The sequence below is a fragment of the Nelusetta ayraudi genome, unplaced genomic scaffold (assembly GCF_046127955.1).
Source record: "Nelusetta ayraudi isolate G7.1 ecotype Tasmania unplaced genomic scaffold, CSIRO-AGI_Nayr_v1 ptg000011l, whole genome shotgun sequence".
Classification (NCBI taxonomy): domain Eukaryota; kingdom Metazoa; phylum Chordata; class Actinopteri; order Tetraodontiformes; family Monacanthidae; genus Nelusetta; species Nelusetta ayraudi.
This window is the reverse complement of record NW_027466061.1, coordinates 7,563,080-7,588,289: the sequence shown is the minus strand read 5'-3', so window position 1 is coordinate 7,588,289 and position 25,210 is coordinate 7,563,080. Positions and strand designations below refer to the sequence as shown.

At 48.3% G+C, this 25,210-nt stretch overlaps 1 protein-coding gene across 2 annotated transcripts in view; it reads right to left on the bottom strand.

Moving 5' to 3' along the window:
* The window catches only part of LOC142884624 (cell adhesion molecule DSCAML1-like), a 48,045-nt gene that overhangs the window by 12,932 nt on the left and 9,903 nt on the right, over positions 1-25,210 (bottom strand). For both annotated transcript variants that reach the window (XM_076020399.1, XM_076020398.1), the window contains exons 3-12: positions 23,319-23,465; positions 7,329-7,475; positions 6,375-6,653; positions 4,130-4,405; positions 3,726-4,022; positions 2,549-2,821; positions 1,407-1,691; positions 1,146-1,265; positions 871-1,047; positions 76-275 (exon numbers count right to left, since the gene is read on the bottom strand). In XM_076020399.1, coding sequence (XP_075876514.1) covers positions 76-275; positions 871-1,047; positions 1,146-1,265; positions 1,407-1,691; positions 2,549-2,821; positions 3,726-4,022; positions 4,130-4,405; positions 6,375-6,653; positions 7,329-7,475; positions 23,319-23,465 — 2,201 coding nt within the window. The remainder of the gene's footprint in view (positions 1-75; positions 276-870; positions 1,048-1,145; positions 1,266-1,406; positions 1,692-2,548; positions 2,822-3,725; positions 4,023-4,129; positions 4,406-6,374; positions 6,654-7,328; positions 7,476-23,318; positions 23,466-25,210) is intronic.

The following is a 25,210-nucleotide window of genomic DNA, read 5'->3' as shown; positions in this document are numbered from 1 at the left end:
ACTTGCTGTTCAAAAAGCAAAACAAAAAATAAGAAAAAACAAACTTGGTGCATTGCTCGCAGTTGTATATCTGACCTTAAGGGTAGAGATGACTTCATCCCCCTTCTTGTTAATGGTGATGGAGTAGCGGGGATTCCTCTCGGCATCGATGACGGTGTCCCCCCTCTCCCAGCGGATGATGATGGGTTGCTCGCCGCGCGCCGTACAGTTCAGCTCTTTGGTCTGGCCTTTCCTCGCCATGGTGGTGTTCGGGTGGCTGGTGATCATGGCAGGAACTGAGCAGGAACACAGACAGGAACGTCAGTGTGACCAACAGTGTTATGCGGTATAATGAGACAAGGCAGCGGGGATGTGCTATTGGAAGAATGGGATATATTACATATGTACAGACATCTCCATTTCTACACATCATTCTCCATTTTCATTTCACGCTTCAGGCCCCGCCGGCCCTCCGACTGCACCTCCTCCCAGTCCGCTTGTCCACATTTCTTTGGGAGCTGCTTCCCTCAGACATGGCTTATTGATTGAGCGGGGCTCCTGCGGTTTTGTTTTCATCACTAATTCAGCAGATTCCCCCCTGCCACCCTCCCCCCACCCCACACGTAACATTCAGGAGCACACAGACCAGCGGCCGGAACAAATCAATCAATAGTGAAGACGCAGCCAGTTAAGGATGAGCGGGATGGAGGCCAGGTTTTAGCCGGGTTCAGTGCAGGCCACACTTGCCTGGGGCCAAAAGCATTTCAGCGGGGCTCAGCGCCCTCTGAAAAGCTGGTGCTTTGGTAAACAGACTGTGTACAACACAGGGAGGTGAATTCATAAAAGGAAGCGGGCTCTGAGTGCTGTGCAGACTGCATGAGTGACACTTACTCTTGACAGTGAGGATCATGCTTTTACTGATGTCTGAGCCCACACCGTTGGAGGCCTGGCACAGGTAATAGCCTCGGTCATCCTCAAGCACGTGGCGGATGAGAAGAGAGCCATTTGACATGATCTGGATACGGCCAGTGAGAGGGACTGGGTGGTACTGCTGGGGGTTTCCCACACCTGCGGAACATGAAGAGCAATGCACGTTAAAGGCAGAAATTCTAGCCTTCAAAGTCTCTTTGACGCGGCGCTGCGGATGCTCTCGTGATGTTTTGTACCTTTGGCGTGTTTCCACATGACTTTCGGAGGAGGGTAACCCTCCACGGAGCAGTTGAGAACTCCAGCTTTGCCATAGATACAGTCCTGGTTGTTGGGCTGCACCACAAACCGTGGTGGCACTGGTGGGGGGAAGGAAAATGCTCTTAGCTGCGACAACAGGACCCAAGGATGGGTTTATAACATTTCCTTCACCTGCGCAACCAGGTCTGATGTGAATTAAGCCACATCATGCCATTTTATTTTTGACAGCAGCCCCTCACCAGTAACAATCAGCTGCCTCTCCCAGCTGACAGTGGCGGCGGCGTTGCTGGCGATGCATGTGTAGTTTCCATTGTGCTTCAGCGTCACCTTGGAGATTTGCAGGGAGCTCATGAACTCTTTGGTTTCTATCCCGACACCAGAGGCGGAGCCCGGCACGATGAGCTGGCCGTCCTTGTGCCAGGTGATGCGAATGGGCATGTCCCCGGATGACACCACGCAGGCGATGTACATGAGCTTCCCCACTGAGGTAGAGGGGATATCGAAGGGCTGGATGAGGGGCGGCACTGCGTGTTTGGAGGGGGAGTGAGAGAGAGAGAGAGAGGGAGAGAGAGAGAGAGAGAGAGAGAGGAGAGGGTTAGTGGGATAAAGGCGGCCATAGTTGTGGAAGAGCGGCCATCTGGAGCAATGCTGAGTGAGAGAGAGAGAGAGAGAGAGCGAGCGAGAGAGCGAGAGAGCGAGAGAGAGAGAGAGAAGGTCATTGGCCAGTGGGCCCCTCCCATGCTCCACTCCGCCCCTCCAACCCCTCCCCATCCTCTGCTGCCCATAATAGCTGCTCTGGTTAGAGTCCAATTGGCAGGAGGAAGTCATTCTGTTGCCATAGTAATGGAGGTTGGGGTGGGGGTACTACAGCTGAGACATCTGGGGGATTTAATCTAGGCTTCATTATTATTCATCTAATTAAATCAGAGACACACTCACATGAAGGCAAATGAACACACCTCTGCAGCTGCCCCGCTGCCGTCCTCGGCTCGCTCGAGACTAAACAAAACGCAGCCGTGCGCGCGCTAAAAGGTAAAGACGGCTTTCCTAAGACGCCGCCCGCTTGACGTGAGGCGTTGCTGCATGCAACCTGCAAAACACTGCGGCGGTGGTGTTTTCCAGTGGATTATTGTTCCCTCACAGGGCAAAGCTGATGCAGACGGCTGCATCGCCTTTGAGTGAACACTTCCGGTTAATGAAGCAGCAGCAAACAGGAGGAACATTGACAAAGTGACCGTTTGTACCAAAATCCACCCTGAAGTGTTAAAAAGGAGATTTGCATTCATAAGACTTGTGCACTTTGCACCCCAGTCGCTGCCGCACGCCTCCTGGAAACCCTTTTAATCCTGTCTTTTCTTTTTGTCCTTCTCCTCGGACTTACCTTTAACAGTGACGTGAACCGTCTGGTTGATTGACACCTGGGGCTGGATCAGAACACTGCACAAGTAGGTGCCCTCGTCCGCGCCCTTCTGCACGTCCGTCAGTCTCAGGGTGCCGTTCTCGAACACCACTTGACGGTGATTATCGGGCAGCTGCATGCCGTCCTTCAGCCACTTGATGGAGTAATAAGGGTAGCCAATCACACGGCACGTTATGTAGGTGTTCCTGCCTGCCACAGCAGTGATGTCCCGCATGGGTCTGATTCGGGGTGGACCTGGAGACACGGGGGGGGGGAGGGAGGGTGGTGGTGGTGGGTGGGAGGAGACAGGAGGCGAGAGAGACAGAGGGAGGATAGGCGGATGAGGTGAGCGAGGTCGGGATGGAGTTAGGTGGAGTTGGTTAGAAAGAAGCCGAAAAAGGGAGAGAGGGTGGATAGAGGGGGGTCGAGGGACAGAGTGATTGGGGCGAGTTGACAGGCGGACAGGGAGGTTAGTTGTGCTCCCATTGCCAAAACCTGGATGAGGATATTGTTGATTTTGATCTAAATATTCTGTGTATCTAAGTGATTCTCTCTACTCTTCTTAATTCGAACACAGAAAGACAGACAGACAGATAGACAGACAGACAGATAAGTAGATAAATAGAGAGACAGACAGACAGATAGATAAACAAACAGAAAGACAGACAGACACAGACAAAGCGAGATAAAAAGATAGCTAGATAGGTTGATAGATAAGTAGATGGAAGACAAACAGACACAGACAGACAGGCAGGCAGGTAGATAGACAGACAGACAGACAGACAGACAGACAGACAGACAGACAGACAGAAAGTGAGATATAGATAGATAGATAGATGGAAAGATAGATAGATAGGTAGAGTAGATGGATGACAGACAGACAGAAACACAGACAGAATGCGACAAATAGACAGATAGATGGATGACAGACGACCAGTCAGACAGACAGACAGGAAGGCAGATAGACAGACAAACACACAGACAGAAAGCAATAGAAAGATAGATAGATAGATAAGTAAATGGATGACAGACAGACAGACAGACAGACAGACGGATGGATGGAAGGGTGGAGGTGTGGAGGTGTGGTGTGCCTCTCTAGCGCCTATGTGTTTGCAGAGTCAGGTGTGGAGGGAGTTTATATTGAAAAGCAGACAGGCACCTCTTACGTTTATGCGCGCTTGGTACTCGGCGCTACCGGCCGAGTTGCGTGCGACGCAACGATACACTCCGCCGTCCCGGATCAGCGGGCTGCTGACGTTGACGTGCGACACGGTCAGGCCGTCGGACAGCGTGTACTGGCTCGTCTTGTAGGTGGAGTCGCGCACCACGGGCTCATCGTCCAGCGTCCAGGTGATGGAGGGGGGCGGGGCTCCTTTGGCCGCGCACATGAGGGAGAAAGGCTCGCCGGGGTTCACCACCCGTTCGCTGAAGGAAGACACGATACGAGGAGTACCATCTGAAGGGGGACACAGGAGAAGGAGCATTAAAAAGAGATTAATCCCAGACCGAGAGGTCCGATGAATCACCCGAACGCGAGGCCAACGCAGTCTTCCCTCGACGTACCCTCTAGTAGAATAATAGAAAAGTCCTGAGCAGTGTGGCCCTTTCGGGAGGCGAAGCACTGGTAGGCCCCGGAGTGGAACTTTTGCGCTGCGGTGATCTGCAGGGTGTCGTTGTGTTGTCCCTGGATGGAGATGTGCTGGTCGGGCAGGATGAGCTCGGTGTTCCTGAACCAGGTGATGGTGTACTCTGGCGAGCCCTCCACGGTGCAGGTGAAGAACAGGGTGCTGCTGATGCCCGTTTTCAGATTCTTCGGAGACAGAGTTACCCGCAGCGGGTCTGAAAAAGCAAGGGCGCACGCACAGACACACACACACACACACACAGACACACACGCTGTTGATCGTGGGCACGTGCTTTGTTTTTCTTTTGTTGTTTATCGTTTGCTTTTTTCATTTTTTTCCCTTTGTCCGAGCCGCAGTGGATCTCCATTGGGTGGATTATGGATGTTGGATTATATGGATTAGAAAATGTCACGAGAGCTTCGACTCAGCTGGCACACAAGTCAGTCGCAAAATGGAGTGAGATTTCAGTTCTGAGTGAACAGACAGATTAACACCCGTTAGGTCAGAAAATATTTGTCTCAAAAATGAAACTTCTCTTCTTCTTTTTCTTAATTGCAAATGCAGACCCCATGTTTTTATTTACGTGTTTTCATGTATTAATCAAATTCTGGTTTTGGATTTTTTTCAAACCAAGATTTTGAATCATCAGTATTTTTCTTTCTTTGTCGGGGATGCACTAGACTGTAGATTGCTGTAGAACGCTAACCTACAGGACTATTCACAGCGACAGGGAGGGAGAGAGAGAGAGAGGGAGAGAGAGAGGCGGGGGGGGGGGGGGGGGGGGCACAATCAGGAGCAGTGACTCAATCAGTTGGACGCACTCATTAAAAAAGCAGCTGGAGATATCTCTTCACATCTCTGTCCACTTGTGTGTGTCAGCGTCCCTGTCTGCTTGTGTGTGTGTGTGTGTGTGTGTGTGTGTGCGCGTGCAAAAATGTCAGTGAGCAATAAGGCAGCTGGTGGTGTGTGCTGGGGGGCATCTCTGTGCCTCCCCCCTCCTCCACCCCTGTCAGAGTGGCACAGTGCGCTGCCATGATGTGCCCACTGGCGAAGCCCACCGCCTCTCTGCTCTCCCGGCCCTCGCGCCCATCTCGCACTCTTTGTTTCTTTGTGTGTTACACAATGTGCACTTATCTCCGCCTCTCTCGTTATCTCGTTAGCGCGGACGCTAACGTGGCTCCTTCCTGCGCTGTCTGGGTGCCTGACTGTCCCCTCGCTGACCCCCCGGGTCCCTATCCCGTACACCCCCTACCCCCACCCCGCCTGTCTCTCTCCGCCCTCCGTCCCTCTCTGACGGTGAGTCTCGCTGGCAGACGCAGTTGAGAGACTCAGCCCGGGAGAATCGCGGCGCCGCCTCCCCTCTCGGAGACCTGACGTGACGCGTCTGTTACGGACACGATGCGAGCTCATCCGTCTGCCGGGGAGACGCGCTGAGGAGACAGCGTGGGAGTCCCTCAGGTTACAACAAGTGTTGGGAAGATCACTCTGCAAATGTATTTGGTTACAATTACAAGTCACCTGATTGACAACAGGGTAATTGTAACACTAACAGTAATAGTGGTGTAACTATATCAATTACTTTACATCTACACTTTAATTACTTGTCTAAATTGTCAATAAATGGTCTCAACTGTTTAGACGTGCCAGCGTTAAGCTTCCAGCAGTACTCAAAACAGATGTCAGATATCAGATGCAACTTAGAAATAAGGGACAGACTACAATCCAGAGGGAGACAACAGGCGAGTGGTAGGGCACTGCAATTCCAGAGTGGACAGGAGAATCATTCAGAAGCATCAGAATAGTATCAAACTTTGGTCTGTGGAGGGAAACAGAGGACGGCGCTCCTGCGAAGCAAGCGCACGAGAAAACCACGGCAAGCAACAAAAATAAACTTATCTCACACAAAGCCCAGCCATTTTTGTACAAATTGATCAGATCTAATTAAAATTCTAATCGTGAATAATTCAACAAGTAACTGTCATTTAATTACGCTCTTTTTCCAGAAATATAACTGTTTACAATTATTTTTCTTTTGTAATCAAATGACATAACAACGTTACATGTAATTCATTATTCCAAAGACTGGTTATGTGTGTGTGTGTGTGTGTGTGTGTGAGTGTGTGTGTGTGTATGTGTGTGTGCGCGTGCATGTGTGTGTGCGTGCATGCGTGCAGCTTGCACACCTATCACGTGAAGCTGCCCCGACACCTCCTTGGAGCCGAAGCTGTTGGTGACCTCGCAGGCGTAGCTGCCGCTGTCCTCCTGCCTCAGGTCGCTGATGGTGAGGCCCGTCAGACGCCGAGTCCAGCGGGCGTCCGAGGGCAGCGGGCGGCCGTCCTTCAGCCAGCGCACGGTGGGACTGGGGTAGCCCCCCGCTGCGCAGGGGAGCTCCACACTCTGGCCCGCGTGGATCTCGCCGGCTTGGAAACTGTCCAGGATGGTGGGGGAGGACTCGTTGGGGTCTGGGGGCAAGTGGTGGGAGGCGGAGACAGAGGCTCATTTCATTGGTCAGGACCAGGGTGTCAAACTCAAATACACAGTGGGGACAAAATTTAAAACTTGGACAAAGTCACGAGGCAACATTGATAGTCATTAAAAAAAAAAAAAAAAAATCCTTATTTTATATTAATGATATAACAGTGAACGCACTCAATGCACCCAAACAAGTTTTGCTTCAACCTGAATATGGAACAAGTAAAGCTTAATACTATACAATGAATAACTTAATATTGAACACATGCAAAATCAAATAAAAAAAAAAATCATCAAAAAATGAATAAAAAGTAAATAAAAATCATAGGCCTCTTTTTTATTTGCAGCCTTCTGATTTAAATTTCAATAGTAACATTTTTCCACAGGCTAATAATAAATTAAAAAATAAAATAACAACTATGAACCAAGTAAGTAATAATAATATCCTTCAATGAACGTCCTGTCCTGATTAACGCTCCAAAATACCAGCAGAGCATTGTGGGATTTAGTATAATAGCGGCAGGCCAGCTCTTGTTGTGATTTTGCATTGCCACGCGGAACAACTCGAATTACACAGCGGGCCAAATTTGGCCAACGGGCCAGAGTTTGAAACCTTTGGTCAGGACAGAGACAAAGAAAGGAAAGAAAGCCACCAGTTTTCTCACCCATCACTGAGAGCCGGGCTCCGTTGCTTTGGCGCGTCTCGCCGCTGTATTTGTGTTTGGTGATGCAGCGGTACGTGGAGAGGGCGTCCTCCTTCTGGACGTCCGAGATGTAAAGGGCCCCGAAGGAGGTCAGCGAGAACCTGTTACCTGGGGACGACACGTTGCAGGCCTGCGTTAGTGGCAGCCAGTCAGCAGTGCAGTGGCTCCTGGAGGAGTGGATTTTCTCTTCATACATGCCGTTTTTTTAAAAACAACCCACTCATCCATCCATCCATTTGCAATACCCTCTTCTTCCTGCACTCAGGGTCACGGGGTTCTGCTGGAGCCTCTCTCAGCTGTCATAGGGTGAAGGCAGGGTGACACCCTGGCCGAGTCGCCAGTTCATCGCAGGGACACATTGAGACAAACAGCCATTCACACTCATGCACCTACTGACAATTTAGAGTTTCCAATTGACCTCACATACGTGTTTTTGGAGTGTGGGAGGAAGCCGGAGAACCCGGAGAGAACCCACGCAGACACAGCAGAACATGCAAACTCCACACAGAAAGGTCCCAGGCCCGGAATCGAACCCACGACCTTCTTGCTGTAAGGCAGCAGCGCTAACCCCTGCGCCACCGTGTCGCCCGCAAACCCATTCAGAAAAGGATAAACGCCCTGATGTGCTTCAGAGGGGATTGAGAAGTGGGTATACGCAACGCTGACTGAAAGGTAAGTGGGTCTACGCCGAGTGGCCGCGTACACCCTGTACTGCACCACTGCGACGGTGGAACCTGCGCGGATGAGATATGCGCAAAGATGGCGGCCTGGCGGCGCCGGGTTGCACTAAAGAACAGAACAGCTGCCCGAACAGTTGGCGCTACCTGCCGACAACGTTGCTTCCCCGAACCTGGCACCGTTTCAAGGCCCGAGGACACGCAGCGGTCACCAACTCGCACACCACAGAACCTCCGGCCAAAGTCCCTTCGCGTGCAACGCAGGACTCTCGCTAGCAAGGCCGTCCGAAATGGTTCTTTCTCGAAGGTGCGGTGAGTAAAATAGAACTAAAAAAGGATTCAACCACGTGTGTTTTTAAATGGTGTGCTCTGCTCACACATTGTGTTTAGTGCATTTTAAAATGGACGATGAACTGAGAGAACTTCAGGGAAAAAAAGTGAAACAAACATTGCAAAATGGTTGGCACAGAACAAAAGGTTTACTACCTCCACCCCCCAAATAAGCATGTAAACCTCCAGCTGCTGGGTGGGTTAGACACACGCACACGCACACATACACATACACACGACGCAAATACTGCATTTGTTGAGTTCCTGCAGAGGTTGAGCAGGGACACTATAGGTGGCCTTCAAGAAGTGTGCCTGTGTTTGCGTGGAACACACAGTGTGACCCCGGAGGAGGCTCAGGCTGCAATTTCACCGCAGCCTTTGTTTGCCCCCAAGAACGAACCCTTACAGGATAATGAGCACTTTAAAGACCGCTACTCCCACAACACCAACGAGTCGCCTGTCAAAACACTCTGCTCGAGGCAGGGACGGAGAGAGAGAGGGAGCGAGTGAGGGAGAGAGTCAGCTGGATCTGTCAAAGCCACACTCTCTGTCTCAGGCAGCGGACGGAATTCATCCTGCTGCCTCTGAGACGACACAGGCGGCACGGCGTTGCGCATTATTTTTTATTTCCTACGGTCTGCCTGTAGTTTGCATAGAAATCTCTCTATCGGTATTCTTTTTCGCTTCCACTCTCTTTGTCTCTCGGTGTGAACCTTCTTATCACTTCTCTCGCCTTTTTGCTCTCTTTTATTCCCAGTCTCTAAGCAAAGTGGCAGACGGAGTAAAATATTAATTACTAAATCACTGCGCTCTCTCAGCTTTTTATTCATGCTGACTGGAATGAGTAACAGGAAATGGAGCCGATGTGCGTCGCGTACGGGCGCCTCACACACACATACACACAGACACAGACACACACCTCACATGTGCAGTTGTAGAAAAACCCGCATTCATGCAGTCCTTGGTGCAGGACTTGTGCCACTTGTGTTCGATTGTTCCACAGTCACACAAGCTTGTGGTAATTTCATTGACAATTTGTGCAAGCATATATTTTGTTCAAATCTATTGTTTTGATATACATATATATATACATATATATATATATATTAAAATATATATATATATATATATATATATATATATATATATGTATATATATACATACATGTATACATGTATACATATATGTGTGTATATATGTGTGTATATACATATATATACACATACATACATACACATATACCTATATACAGTTAAGATATGTTTATGTTGTACAAAACAGTAGGCATCAATATAACAGACATCCTTATAAAAGGTATAAATAGAGAATGGATGGTTAAACTTGGTCTTTGGGTAAAACTTCTGAGTAAACACGTTTGGTTTGTGAAATGGCATGAACTGGCTAAAAGTGCCATTAGGTAAAAAATAGAAGCACTCCGCCGGCCTTAAAAACCCTCCAACCATTCAGAGGTTTAAGCATTTTTCATCAACTAAATGGTTCTTTCAGCTAGAATGAAGCTTTTTGAAAGACGCACTATAGCCCAGAGGATGTCGGCATCATTGGACGTTTTGTTGTGGTTCGTTCTGAATGAGACCCATTCATGGAGGAATATTGTGGAAAAAAATGTAATATATTCCTGATGCAGATGGGTCCCGAGGAGACCTCATCTCATCCGTACCTACTTAAGTCCTTCAGCCTGTAATGTACTGCGATCGTGACAGACGAGCAAAAATGTCCTAATTTCACTGTATGTCCTTAATAAACTCCCTCCCCGACCCCCCCCCCCCCCCACCATTTGCTGCGTTGCTTTCACTGTTTGTCTTTTTTTATTCCACAACATGCCTTCGAGGCCGCCGCTGCTAAAGTGACAAATTCCAAAGAGGAGAAAATGAAAGGGATGTAACAGAACTATAACTGTGTGGAGAGAATAGGGGGAAAAAGAAGCATGACAGACTCCATAAATAGGATATATATTGTTGCCTATATAAGGTCCAAAGGTGTGTGTTCTATGTGTGTGTGTGCGCGTATGCAAGTGTGCGCAAGTTCATAGCAGCCTCATTTTCTCACATGCAAATGAAGGCGTCGGCGCAAAGATAACGAGGCCCATATTTCCACCTCCTCAGTGGGGCCATTATTTATTGATGTTCTGCATCTTCCCCCCCTCCCCCTCCTTCAGTCCTCCCACCTCTCCCTCCCCCTCCCTTCCCTCACTCCCGCGCTCCCTCCCCTTCTCACGCTTCCTTCATCCTCTCCCTGTTGCTAGGGTCTTCTCGCCGCCGTCCTCTTGCCATTTCCGTGTACTTTCAGCAATTATTAAAACGCTGCGTATTTACAGTCATCAAGGACGAAATCGCGGAACCTTCCGTGTTACACGACAGCGACATGTATCAAGAAAACAGCGAACCGGGTGAACGTGTCGGTGAAATTAAAGAGGGTAAAACTGCCTCGGCGGGAAGTTTCTAAATATAGCTGTTTCAGATGCAAGTGGGTTTTGTATCCAATCACAAATGTCCTCCAAAATACTCCACATGACATACTTTTCTGTGCATTTTTTTCTTTACATTTTCTGTGTGTGTTTATTTGAGCTCTGTTGGTTTAAATGCAGTGTAATCTCAATCTGCTCTTTAGGTGAACATAGAGAACGGTGTATGTTAGGGGTCAAGAAGAAGCTTCCAATTTTTTTTTTGTTTTTTTTTTACATACAGTCGGGAAACTAAGTCAGACTTGAGCAAACCAATTTAGCTCTTGGAAATGAATGTGACCTACATGCTTGAGAGGGACAAGTTTCCACACTATATGGACTAGTCTATTTTAGGAGACCATTTTCCTCTTAGCGGGAATTATCCATTGAGATTAACCTGGATAAATGCAGCTTTTCTTACAAGCAAACCACGCTGAACAAAAATGAAAAAAAAAAAAAGAAATAATCCTGGCTGGATGTGATTGTGCAACACTCCAAGCTCTAAGTAAGTCCAACACTGACGCTCCTGCGGGAGTTCCCGTATAGACTCGATATCTAATCAGTTTGGAAAAGGCTAATGAGCTATCGAACTGACATCCCTGCTTTCCTCCTGGCAGATCACTGCAGTGCGATCCCAGGGGTCTCCGTCTTACTCAACACTCATGATGGTCAAAGGCAGCGGGTCCTTTGCCTTGAAGGCCTCTTCCGGTTAAACGAAGGTTCACACAGTTCCCGCTGCTCATTATGATGACTGTACAGCGGCAATAGACGAGAAGAGTGCCGAGGCAGCGGCGGGTCACGGGTTTCACTCCTCCACAAACCGACGACGGTGCAAATCCACGCAAACTCTGCCTGCAGCCCAGCGTGTTTATGTTTGTCTTTGTAGATCTGTAGCATGAAGTTGCACTGTTAGAGAGGAATCACACACACACACACACACACACACACACACAGTGTCAACTTCAGCGCAGACACGTTTACATCAAATTGAATTGATTCTATAGATTGTGAGTAGAAGATTACGTTTTTTTTCTTTATTTTAAACATTCACTCCAAAGCTTGATCCGGAACATGTGAAATGAGCTCACTGCTAACCGTTTCAATCAAAAGCAGATCAGCCACCATCAAATGCAAAACACAAGTAAAGATGACTTGCAGTTGTGCTGCAGTACTTGTTTTGCCTGTTTTGCAGAGAGAGTTGAAGGCAAATAGTTATTTGTTGCTGCTAGCAATTAGCATTTACGCTAAGAGTCTCTAACAATAGCTAAGCTGTTTCTGGGTTTTTATTAACAGTCACTACATGTAGAAAAAAATGCGTACTTGAGATGACTGTTGCAATATCTATCAATCTGTGTTGTTGTGATCATTGAGTCATTCCCTACTGCATTTCTATTGGTTGGTTAGCAGTCACAGTGTGAAACCGCAGACCCAAGTCATGGTGGAGTTTCTGACACAGTGAGACAGCCTGTCACATCGCAGGTAGTCTTTGGCCTTAAGAGTGTGATGACGGGCATCGCACTGCCACGTGAGACCACTTTTGTTGAGCCACAACCACTAGATATCACCACGATGGCGGCGCGATGGTCGTCTTTTGTCGACTTTTTACATTGGGCAGGAAAACGCAACACCATGCATACCGAGTGTGTAGCGTGGCGCTCAGCGCCAAGTTGCAGAGAAGAATTTGAAAGAAGGTGAGAATAGACGTTGGGGGAGGAGGAGGAGCCGATCAAAGACCTGCGACTGTCACAGAAAGAAGAAAAAGAAAGAGAAGAAGAAAGGCAGAGCACGGCGCATTCTGGCGACATTTTCCTTCCGGAGCGCACGATCTGTGCTCACAAACGCAGACGTGTGAGGGGCGCACGCGTAAACAACAACATCAACAACAACAACAACAACAACAACACCTACGAGGCTTAAAATAGGACACAAAAATATATTTCCCTGTTGGGATGGGAACATAATAATAAAATTAGCGCGGCGGAATCAGTGAATGGCAGTCGTCCAGTGTTGCAGCAGAGGAATGTGTTAGAGCCAAATTTAAGGAGGAAAAAAAAACAGACTTGACTCGGAGAGGAATAATTATAGAATGGAAGAAAAGACAGCAGAGGGTGAGGAGCCGATGAAGTCCCCGCCTGTGTTCGTTCGACGCTCCTTTCAAACCTTTATGCTAAAAAAAAGGGGTGGCGTTGCATTTGTATTCAAAGGGAGTCGCCACTCCATCCCTCCCTTTGCTCTCTCGCCTCTCTCCGCTCTGTACATTAACAGCCCAAGTAGAAGCAGGTGTCGGCCAATTAAATATATACACTTTCCTGGCTTTTATTCCGCTGCGCACTTACTTAGCGTCTATGAATGGCGCCCTCTTAACTCCTTTCACTTCACATTCAAAGCAGGTTTTATTGGCACAACTGAGGCGCAACGGGCGAACTGCGCCGGCCTCGGCCCGGCCCTGCTGCATCTCCACGCTCACCACATTCTCCTCCGTGGAAAAAAAAGGCCCTTTTTGTTAGTTAGCACCAACAAACTGTTGAGACGGAGCGTGAGTCACGTCGCCAGTCAGGGCTATCGTTTCATGAGCAATATCTGAATCTCAAGGTTCGAGACTCCCCGCCTCCTCTTCCTACTCCTCTGCCTCGTCCTCCTTCTCGCCTCCTTTCCCTACCCCACCTCCTCCTTCTCCTCTTCCTCCTCCTCCCCCTCCTCCACCTTCTTCTCCTATTCCTCCTCTTCTCTGTCGCTTGTTCACTTCTCTGGATCGGGGTGAGTCGCGAGACGCTGCGGCTCCGTCATGTTTTCATTAAAAAGCCACGCTTCGCTGTCTAATCCAAACTGCTCTCCTCTCTCGCCTCTCACATTCTGACTGCTTACCTCATCTTTCAATCACGCCTCCCAGTGGCCTCGCCGCTGATTTGTGTTGCACGTGCTTGCGCTGCGTTGCATGCGCGAGCCATGGCGGGCGGATGTTTGGAAGTTGTGTGCGTGTGTGTGTGTGTGTGGAGGGGGGGTTAGAGGTGATAAACAGGCGAGGATATGCAGAGGGGAAGGGACAGGGGGGCGGGTGAGACGGAGCAGACAGACTGAGCAGAGTCCAGTTTCCACTGCAATGGGACCACGTCTCTTCTGCTTCACTTGACTGCTCTGTCCCAATTTGCTCTGTGTGACTTTCAACAGTAAACACTGGGGGAAGGGGACACCATGGCTGGAGTGCGATGGGGTGGGGCGGTGCTCGGGTCTTACTGGACAGAAGGGAGCGGACGTAAAAACCAATCGTATGCAAAAGACGCTCGTGTAGATATAACTCAATGTAATGCGGCGGCGTGGGGAACGCCGCGTTCTTCCCCCCCATAAAGCCACCACGAGCAGATAGGCCCTACAACGGCGCATAAAGCTAAATGGACCGTCTCGGATGGAGGGAGCGGCGAGGAGATTAAGCATCAGTGGAAGCATCAGAGGAGCGGAGGGATGGATGGGGACGAGGGTGGGAGGATAGGAGTGAAACGGGGAGAGATGTAGAAATAGAACTCCATTATTCATGACGTGTGTTTCATGTGCTTGGTGACATCTGGGACAGCAGTGATAATGAGAGTCCCGTGAGAGAGAAACCACACACACACACACACACACACACACACACACACACACACACACACACACACACACACACACACACACCCTGATGCACCACACAGAGGAGATCCACCGTGGTCCAAACACCGACTATCAGCTGTTATTGAACTGTGAATATTGTCTGCAGAGAGGCGAAGCAGCGGCGAAGCAGCATTGTTCTCGGTTAGAAGCACTCGGTTCGAGTCAACATCCAGCAGCCAAACATTCACCTCCCGCTTCACCTTGTTTTGATTTAGAGGCCGGGTTGGATATATGGAGTGCGTCCGCCACCATATTTATGTGTGTGTGCGCAGACGCATGCTTGTGTATGTGTGTGTGTGTGACGTGGTGTACTTCAGCTTAGCCCATGGCCTGAGGCACTGAGCTGCATTAGCGGCACTGAGTGGGCTGCCTGGTCCCTCCCTATTAGAGTGCTGGTGGCAGAGGAGTGTCACTGACCAGCATGGAGAGAGGGCGGAGTAGGGGGGAGGGGAGGGGCTTAAATGCTCTCTCACTCACTCACACACACGCACAAACACACAAACAAACTTACTGTACAGACAGACCGGAGAGACTGAAAAAAGACACAAGACTGAACCTGCCATCGACTCACTCTCAGGTATCATAAGCATCGCAGCCTCCAAACATTTGAACCTCAAACATCACCAAAACATCACCATCTCCTTCTTCCTCATCCGTGCTTGCAACCAGAAGTTTCTTGAATAATCCCAATACGAAGAAAGAATGTGACGTAAATGAGAAAAAAAAGCATTTGTGCCTAAAAAAATACCAGTTTAAAATGACTTAATATTTATACAGCATAGTCAGGAATGAGCTGAACTTTACACCTTTATATAGTAACATGATTAATTCAAGAGATCTAGTTTTATGTGCTTTAGAGAGGTAAAGAGTTAAAAATTTAAATCAAGAAGTCATCAACAAAATGTACTTTTCCAAGTTAAAAAAACTTTTCAATGTATTTTGTTTGGTTGAAAAATAGGAAAATATACATTATGGCAGGTGTCATCACAGGATATCCATCTCCAAAACATGTGCACCACTTTTAAAATGGCAAGGTGTGATGAATTTCAAGCAACATTTCAATACTTGAAGATCCTGTGACCGGACGGCCACATTTTTAAAGGTTATCGATCCACAAGGAAGGAGGTGTCCATTTGCTTTCCTCCAGCCTTGCTGCTGATACAACATGCTGAACTGTTGACTGTGGACATTGCTGCGTGTGGGAGAGACAGGAAGAACAAACAACTCGCCCGTCGTAATCGTGCTGAATTATTGACTCGCTTGCACATGACATGTTCATCCACAAACCGCAGCTGAGAAACATCACAACAGACTTCTCTGCCCTGTCAAACCCCGGCGCAGCGTCTCTGACCCGCTCACCTCCCTTCACCTCCCCCGCCCACCGTGCTCAATCACGGCGTGAAATGTTGATCTGGCCTTTATGTCAGTTTGGACAGCTTATAGTGTGGACGGATCAATAGGTCTGATTGAGAGGTCGTGTAGGAACATGGCACTTGGATGACCACCGGGGATCCCATTTGATCCCAGATCATGTCTCCACAGGGTCCCACAGTGCACACATGCATTCACGTGGAGCCCATAATGAAGGAAATCTCTTAACCATCCCGACAGCCATAGGTTCCAGGGGTTGCACGGCCTCTGCACCAACTTGATTGCATCTTGTTTCACCTGATACTTTTTTTTCAGTTTCTTTAAAGTCATCACTTTAGTCAAGAATGTGTAATGTATAACAGATTTCAGTCAAGAGAGTTGATCAATTTATAAGGAGGTTTGTGGAACATTGCAGTGAAAGCAGGCATGAAAGCAGGATTAACAAGAAAATCACTCCTTTTCAAACTGAGGGAAAGACAAATATGAAAAAAAGGGGGAGGGAAAAACTCGAAACAACCAAACTTCTTGCTTCTGCTGCCCAGTAAATAAGCATTTGCTTAAACACAATTTCTTAGTAAAGCCCGTTCTAATCTCCTCGTACTAATCCCTCCTTCACTAGCCGAAACAAAGGAGTGGAAGAAAGCAGTAGGAAAAGGGGTAAAACCTCTTTACCCAAATCCTATTTCTTAACCCAATCCGGGCCTCATAAACCTTCCAGCTCTTCCAGGCTAAGCCTTGACACAAGCCCTCCTGCTTTCACTCTCCTCCACCACTCTGGACGTGGTTAGGCGTGCAGATTAGCAGCTATCCCTTACAGAGCCAGGAAGGAGAACTTCCTCGCTTACCCCCCCGCCTGATAAAATATATAAAGAAAGAAAGAAACCAAAAATCTCAGTTGTGAGAGTGCAAGATTGCAGGACACATGCCACTACATGGCCTTGATGACTGTAAAATCATCATAGAGCACAGAGGATTATTTTTTAGTGGAGTGGCAGTGAGAGCAACGCAAACAGAATCTGATCGATTTAAATTAGGTTCGCAATCAGGTAAGGATTGGAATTGTTTGAAAGCGGTCCCAGTCTGAAAAGACGAGCTTGTTGCATGACAACTACAATGCACATTAGCCTCGTCACCCAAATATTTCAGATGAAATTTGCCGCCACCCTTGGCTTCAACGCCGACCTGGCATTCCCACACTACTGCAGTAGTAGCAGCTGGTGTCAAATTTAAATATAAGTTTAAAAAAGGGGATCTGGAAGGGAATCTGAATTGATCTGATTCTGGGATCAGAGTAACTTTAATTGGCCGGTGCCTCTCAGAGTCAAAGGCTCACCTGTGACCAACTGCAGGGTGTCAGGTCCTTGTTTCCCTTTGAGTGACAAACAGGTTTGGCTTGGTTTGTGTGCTACAGCCGAAATAATTTTTGTCCAACTAATGAAAAACTGGGCTCTGCAATAATAGAATGACAACGGCTCCTGTAAGAAAAACACGAGGGAAACACGAGGGAGAATCAACGGATGCAACTCTGATCTTTGGGTGTCTCAGCGGCTCTTTAAATAAACTACCACAATTTATTTTTTAACCCACATGATTTGACGTGTGTTATGCCGACCTCACTTCCTCAACCCTTCCTCTTCTCTCTCTCTCTGTGTCAGCCGCTGGATTCTCACACAGTGGGCGCTGGAGGGGTGAGATAGTGGCCAGATTTCTGTCAGAGTGATGTGCTCGCAGGGGTTTTTCCCATCTCTCCCTTTTACACTGATTGACACTGATATACTGTAAGCATGCTCGTCCTGGGCACGCACGCACGTTCGCACGCGCATGTCCGGAGTGCGATGGATGGAGGCGCGAGCAGGAGCAAAGGGCACGAGGGGGGCGACGGCGGCGGAGCGAGCGCATTTCTGCGTTACGCGCACGTGAGCGGGCGTGTGTAGCAGTGTGTAAATAGTCAATAATAGGCGACACTTGTCAGCCCTCTGCTCCGCGCACACAAAGCCCCGTGGTTGAGCCATTGTTGAACTCCGCCTCTCAGAGCCGCGGCCGCCCCCACCCCCCCTCCACCCACCCCACCTCCGCCAAAAGGGCCTCTCAAGCAGAGATAATTATGCCTATTGTGCCCCGTGCACATACAGACATCATGCGCTCACGCACGCACTCGCGCGCCGCCACACGCACGCACGCACGCACACACACACACACACACACACACACACACACACACACTTGCATGTGCTAATTTACACACCCACCCACGTGCCTGTTCAACCTAACTGAGTAAAAGATGGCTGCCAGCGTCCCATCTGCTCCTGCCCCGCTGCGAGTGGCGCTCATCACACCGGGCTGAGAGCAAGCGGGGCAGAAACATCCAGAGAACATGAAGAACTGTACAATCTTGGAAGTCAGTCTGATCAAGGGCAGTGTCTTGGGCTGGGGGTGGCAAAACCAATAAGCAATCGTTGCTGTGATCTACCTGCTGACCAGATCAATTGCATCATGTGTGGTCCAAACAACCTGGTGCTTTTCTGCTTTTTCTTTTTCTTTCCCTCTTTTGTACTTTACACTCAATTTCTTATGATGAATGATGTGTCTCTAACCCACTTTTGTTTGGAGAAACAATACAAATCTTGAAGAAAAAGAACATATGATGCATAAAGAACCGACATGGAGCTGCAGCTGGGGAAAGGTGATTTGCTTATATGAACAGAAAAAAATCTAGTCACTGCATGATGCTGACATTTGGTCGTGCATCTATAAAGAGACGCACGCTACAAATGATTTGACCCTAGTGGATTCAATAAAGTTGTCTGAATCAGAATCTGAAAAGATTTGCTTCGTCTGCACGATCCCAGTCATGATCCAGTCTAAATCCCACCGGACTCCTGTTCACCATGTGGGACAGAGTCAGAGAATGGTGAGGAGAGGGAGGGAGGGAGTTGAGGGGGGAGGAATGGAGACTCCGGGGGGACGAGGTGGGGTGACAGAGGGCAACAGTCGATGGTGTTGTGTTCAATGAGCCCTGGGGACGCCACGTGCTCGCTGTCCTCCTCTGTCACGGCACGTCCTGCTGCACCCGGCTGGGCGGCCGACCGGCGGGGCAGCAGCAGAGCGAGAGGACGGCAGAGCCGAGCCGAGGCGAGCGCAGCCCTAATGTATCCCCAGTTAATGTTTAATGAGAGCTGCATATTCAGGCAGGTTCACGCAGGAATGAAAAAAACAACCTGAAAATGGCTTTATTGTGTTGCTTTGAAGGGGGGCCGGCGGTGGCTGTGGTTGTGTGCGCGCGTGCAGGCTTGTAAGTCTCCTTGCACGGAAGTGTCAGAAGAGTGTTTACAAGAGTGTGCCGTGTCCCGGACAAGTGTATCTATTAATGTATTCCTGCCCCGAGTGCACGAGCACAGATTTGCAAACACACGTTGTGTGTCCTGACACGGCGTCGCTCTCCATGTGGTGCCTCCGCCTTTGTCACCTTCTCCCCCTTCCAGCACCTGTGTGCAGACCTTACGCATTAACTTCTTAATTAGTGGGAGGGAGGGGCTGCATGAATAAATAAGGAACGTATACAAGGGCAGTGTGAAAATCACTTTTTTGAGCGGCCAATGGATGCTCGTCTTTGCTCTTGAAATAAATGTTGTTTTTATCCCTTGAGTTGTTTGTGAACTATTTTTTTATCAGTCATATTTATTTTTACGTTTTAAAGATACATTTTTGCTGACTGACAAATAATCAAAGGATGGAAATAGCTGCAGGATGTGTTCAGAACAGAGGGCCGTAGAGTCTCCGAGAGAAGAGATGAGGCCTAAAAATGATCTGATGCAGTCGTTCAGACACTGCAACTTGCTGATCCAACACATTGATGAAGCCAGCAGGAGTTTTCCAGGTGTTCCCTTTTAACCCCTGCGTGTGTGCGCACGCGTGTGTGTGCGCGTGCGTATGTGTGTGTGTGTGTGTGTGTGTGTGTATCTGGGTTGAGCCGCCTGATGTCCAGCAGAGACCCCAGGGGCAGATTGATCTGTAATGTAGCCTGTAAGTGACCTCGCCACCAGGCCACAGCCATTAGGATCCAAGCCTGCACCGCTGCCTGATGAGTCGCCATTTACACAGCGGAGGGCAAGTTAACCGCAGCTCATTTTCAACGGCATGATGTGGCGAGCGGCTCATAGTGACGCATAACTTACAGTCAAATCAAAACACGAGTCCGCAGCTTCATTTGAAGAAAAGGAAGATAAAAACTGCCATTTTCAGCAACCGCATTGGCATGAAAACCTCCATCTTTTCTCTGTTATCGTAAATGTTCACTTCTATGTTTCTTTTTCTTTTCTTTTTTTTTACTCAACGCAATGCGTTTAAATTAGTGCACAAATACATAAACGGGACCAAACTGTGTGGCAGGTGGATGAGATGGAGCGTGGCTGGGCATCTTCTGTGTGCCACCATGTGGCTGCAGCCATCTGCTGGTGCAGCCTCTATTCATCGGCGCCACTCATTAGCTTTCTGCTGGTTAGACTGACGGCCTCGAACTGCTGGCTGGGCCCTCGCCGTGTCCCCACTGTTGTTTTCATTCTCGTCCACAAGCCCACCATGCCTCTGTCGCCGCTCCAGCTCCCCTCCTTCAGATCACTGCTCAGACTCATGGGGGGCTCCATTGTCTCACGGGGGTCACAAAACACAACACACGCACAAAGCTTTAAAAAAAAAAAAAGAGGATGGCATGGGACGGGGAAGTGAGGGGGAAATAGGTCAGTCTGCCTGTACCCCTCCCCACTCCCTACTCCCCCACTGTCCTAGCTGGACAGAAAAAGTGGGACAGGCATGTGTGTGGGACAGGCGCACGCACACACACACACACACACACACACACACACACACACACACACACACACACACACACACAGCTCCAGATGGGAAACGTGTGTTTAACAAAATGGAACCTGTTTCGGGTTCAGAGGGCGAGGCGGCGTTGTGTTATGTCATCAACTCAACCTTGAGAGCGCGCTATGTGATTGTGTTACCGATCTGAGTCCGCGGGTGACGATCTCCAAAGCGGCTAGGATTTGATTGCAAAGTGGACAATTTAGATTCACGTCTTTTCTGAGCGGCGGAAAGTAGAAGTCACTTTTGTATTAAGACGGCGGGCAAGAGAGGAGAAGTGGAGCGGTGAAGGGGTATGACTGGCTCAGACAGCCAGCTGAAATCAACATGTACACGATATCTGTGAATGGAGGCTAATCATGCTCTGTTTTAGCATAAAGGAAAAAAAAAAGGGGGGGGGGGTTGCGGTCAACAGCATTTGCAACTCATGTCACCAAGAAATTATTGGTCTTCAAAAGAAAATTTCAGGACTGCGCAGCAGATTTTATCGCTACACAAACCACCTAACAGTGTTTCGTTTTCATATTAATGTCCGAAAAGAGACGTGTTCGACCAATTACAGTATGGATTAATTCATTCAAAGTGAACTCAACCCTAACCCAGCTATGTTTAAGGTGAGCTTAAGAAACACTGACAGGGGAGACAAGAGAGCACCCACTCACTTGGCACGCTGAGAGCCTATAGTCACAAAATCAATTTTAATTTTCACTTCTTCATTAGGCCAGTGTAGACAGTCCTCTGCAGAGAGCCAGAGAGAGGTTTTCCACTGATGGCGCTTTAAATCAAAGACACAGCTCAAGAAGAATGCAAGGTTCACCCAAAATTGATATTTTACAAACTTCGAACTATGTGAGCCCTGGTGACTTTTTCTGATCTGCGAAACTGTCTGGAGTTAAAAAATAATACATTTGAAAGACTTCCATGCAACGGACACTTGAGGCACCTTTATATTCTTTTTTGCAAAAGATAGACAGCTAAACATGGATTTTCAGCTTTTTCCTGGTAATAGAAGGGTGCAAGTCTTTCCCAACAGACAGGGCTGTTTAAATGTATTAAAATATGCCACTCAAGCCTTTATTCAAAAAGTAGTGAGTACTAATCAAGCAGGATATCAATTTTGGGTGAACAATCCCTTCACAAAATCTGACAAACCCTATTGATGCAAAACACAGTCCCTGTCAAAGATGTGTGTTTAATGTCAAAGTTATGCTGCAGATATGTGACTGTGTTGATTGGCTGTGAGGGTGATGAGGTCACCGTGTTGACAAACAAGGGGGTTGCTGGGTTGCTGTTGAAAATAGCGCTCCTCGTGTGCCTCTGTTGTAGGGGAAACGAACGGCGAGTTCAGTGAGCAGCTCATCATGTTCAACATCTGATCCTTACACTCACTGCCCATCAACTGACCTATATACCCCTAATTACACACAGCAGCCTCATGACCGTATACACAGCAGCACCCCATATGGAAAATAATAACATAAACACACAGGAGAAGAAATACATTCCAACTATATCACAAGCGATTCTGATGAGTCCCAAAGAACGAGTGTGTACACAATTTTTTTTAACAATGTGCAATTACCATATGTTTAAAATGGATTGATAGGAAGCTTGGTGCAGTGAATTCAAAATGAAAGCATGATAAATAAGAATAAATGTGATGCAGATATCTGCCACTATGGTCACAACAATACAAATGCTCCTTCATGTAAAATGGATTAAAATGTCTGAAAATAAAACCATCATGTTTGTGTGTGTGTGTGTGTGTGTGTGTGTGTCTGTGACGGTGTCTCTGTGTTTTGCATACATATAATATAAAACGCCATCTGCCAGGACCCCAGGCCGTTCTTGCCCTACTACCCTCCTTGCTACTCCCCCCTTTTCACTTCTTCTCCATCTCCCATCCCTCCCTCCTTCATTGTTATTGCAGAAAGGTAACCCTGCATTCATCTCAGACATTACATTGCACCGGACACATATAATCATGAAATAAAATTCTGAAAGTGTCTGCGCGCCAGACAAAAAGACAGACGACACTGCCTTCTCATTCTCGCTCTCTCCTGCGCACACTCGCAGACACAAATGAGGTTAATGAAGATGAATAGGGGGCACGGTCCTATTGACATCGTGTGTCTGTAATTGTGGCCCTGTTCTTCAAGGACATAGCGCTGAAGACGGGTTGGGACGACAGAAATAGATCTAATGCTGGAAAAAGTATAAAATGGTTATGCGATGAGGGGAAGGAGTCTGTCTGCTGCAGTGTCAATCTCGTTTATTGACATGAAGGGGAAAGAAATCCATGCGTGATGAGGTGTATCAGAAGCGAGGAGAGAGAGCGGTGAGAAACGGCAGGGGGAGGCCGAGGGGAGGAGACGCAGGCCAGGAGGAAGGAGGTAGAGCAGATCAATGATGCAGAACAGTGAGCAGACAGAAGAAACAAGTTAAGAGTCCGGTCAAACATGGAGCACAGCGGTGCATCAAATGTCCTCATGGGTAAACACACACACACACACACACACACAAAATAGTCCGAGTTTCAATGTTATAAAGTGAATGGAGCTGCTCCTGAAGACCCAGTGATTTGGTCTCTGTCCTACCTGGGACGATGGAGACGGTGTCCCTCTCCCAGGACACCACGCTGACGTACTCCTGCACGGCGGAGGGGATGAGGCACTTAAACACAGCTACGTTGCCCCGCATCGAGCGCTGGTCCGCCACCCGCACCGTGTAGGGCTCCCTGAAAACTAAATAAAAAAAAGGAACACACACACACACAAGCAAGTTATTGAGACAACTGCTAGCTGAAGCTTGGGAAGGCTAAATTATTTCCTTTCCAGCGGAGAGCTGGGGAGTGGTGACCCATGATAGTCTAAATGTCACAGGAGGGGCCGTGCACAAATGCAAGTCTTTTCGTTTGAAACCGCAAAAAATACCTTGAATGTAAGCAATAAATTATTTGTGGGTTTATTTTTCCTGCAGTGAAATGAATTTTATTCACATTACAAGCAGTGTTAGACCTGTGCTGAGACAAAAACAATAATCTATTCCTGTGTGTATGATCAAAAACAACACATTAACACTCCAGAGCAAAACACCCTTTCATCAATTACCACAGCACTCCACATTCATTCATTGAAAATTACGGGCCTACTCGTCTGCATTGTTTGAACTCTTCTAATCCCGCCTCTGCTTTCACCATAAATGGTGTGCGCCGCCATTAGGCGCAATAATCATGGAAATTATTTTTTCAGCTCAGGCATGACATCATCAGGCGCCGTTCTTTTTTGTTTTTGCGCAGAACTTCAGAGGGGAGCTCCATTTTAAGTAAACGGCAGCTAGCCAGCGCTTCAGTTGCAGGGTTTGGTGTTTTATACTGATTGAGTGGGGAGAGGCAAAATAAACCTTGCAAAGCTGCAGCGAGGTTGCTAAGAAACTAGTGCAGGATCTCTTTCCCGCTGATGGCATAACAAGATGCATATATTCCTATTTTCGACAAAGGGGAAAGAATACAAGTGCGTATGAGTTGACATCCTCTGGGAGGTGCTGCACCAGTAATAAAGAGGGTCCGGCAGTGTTTGACTTCTATTTTGATCAATGGAGCCCGTTTACCTCAACAGCAAGGTGAGAGCAGCAGCGCGGCCGCAGGGCCGACTGAGCCAACAGTGACCTGCACGTAAAAGCAGCCGGGGCCCCGACAGAGGCCGCTGGCTGCGGGATGTTTGGTTCATGTTAATCCCTCGTCTCCCGGGGCCGAGCTTTAGGGTCATGTGGGAATGAAGGCAGCAGCCGGCTGGCATGCAGCTCAGGGTCCTGGCTCAAATCCTCAACTTGGCGCTAGTATTAGTATTAGAGCGAATATGAGTATTAGTTCAGGTCGGTGTTGGGAGGCAGAATATGAAAACAGATGTTGATGGCAGGAGGGAGGGGGGGAGGGAGCGGCTGGCCGCAATGAATGACGGGAAGGAGGGGGGACAATAGACGGAGGGTAACAACCGCCCAGCTGCAGCATTGTCCCAGCTGCGATCGGTCGGACGCATCTGCCCACTGGAGCCTTCTTCACGCATCCGTGCAGGCCGGCGAGCCGAACGAAGCCGGAGCCCATGCGGCTGCGGCTCCCATTTTAGTTGAGCTGGGGTCTTGCTTATTAAAGCGGCCTCCAATCAATGGAAAGCACCAGTTAGGTTTGTTAATGAGAGACAATTAAAGAAGTGTGCTGTGGCTATATTTAGCCCGGCACAGGAGGACACTTTGATGAACGAGAGAGAGAAGGGAGAGGAAGGAGGACAGGAAAGAAAATATGATGGCAACAGACGCGGCTTTTGGTCATAAGCTCCAAAAATAGACCACCTATAATATTGGCCAGTTTATTAATTGCATTTTTATCCAAGCTGGTGCCTGGAAGTATTTTCCCCCCAGCGATTACCCAAACATAGCAGAGAATGCAACGTATGAAAATACATTTAAAACACAAAAAGGCCACTGTAAGGTC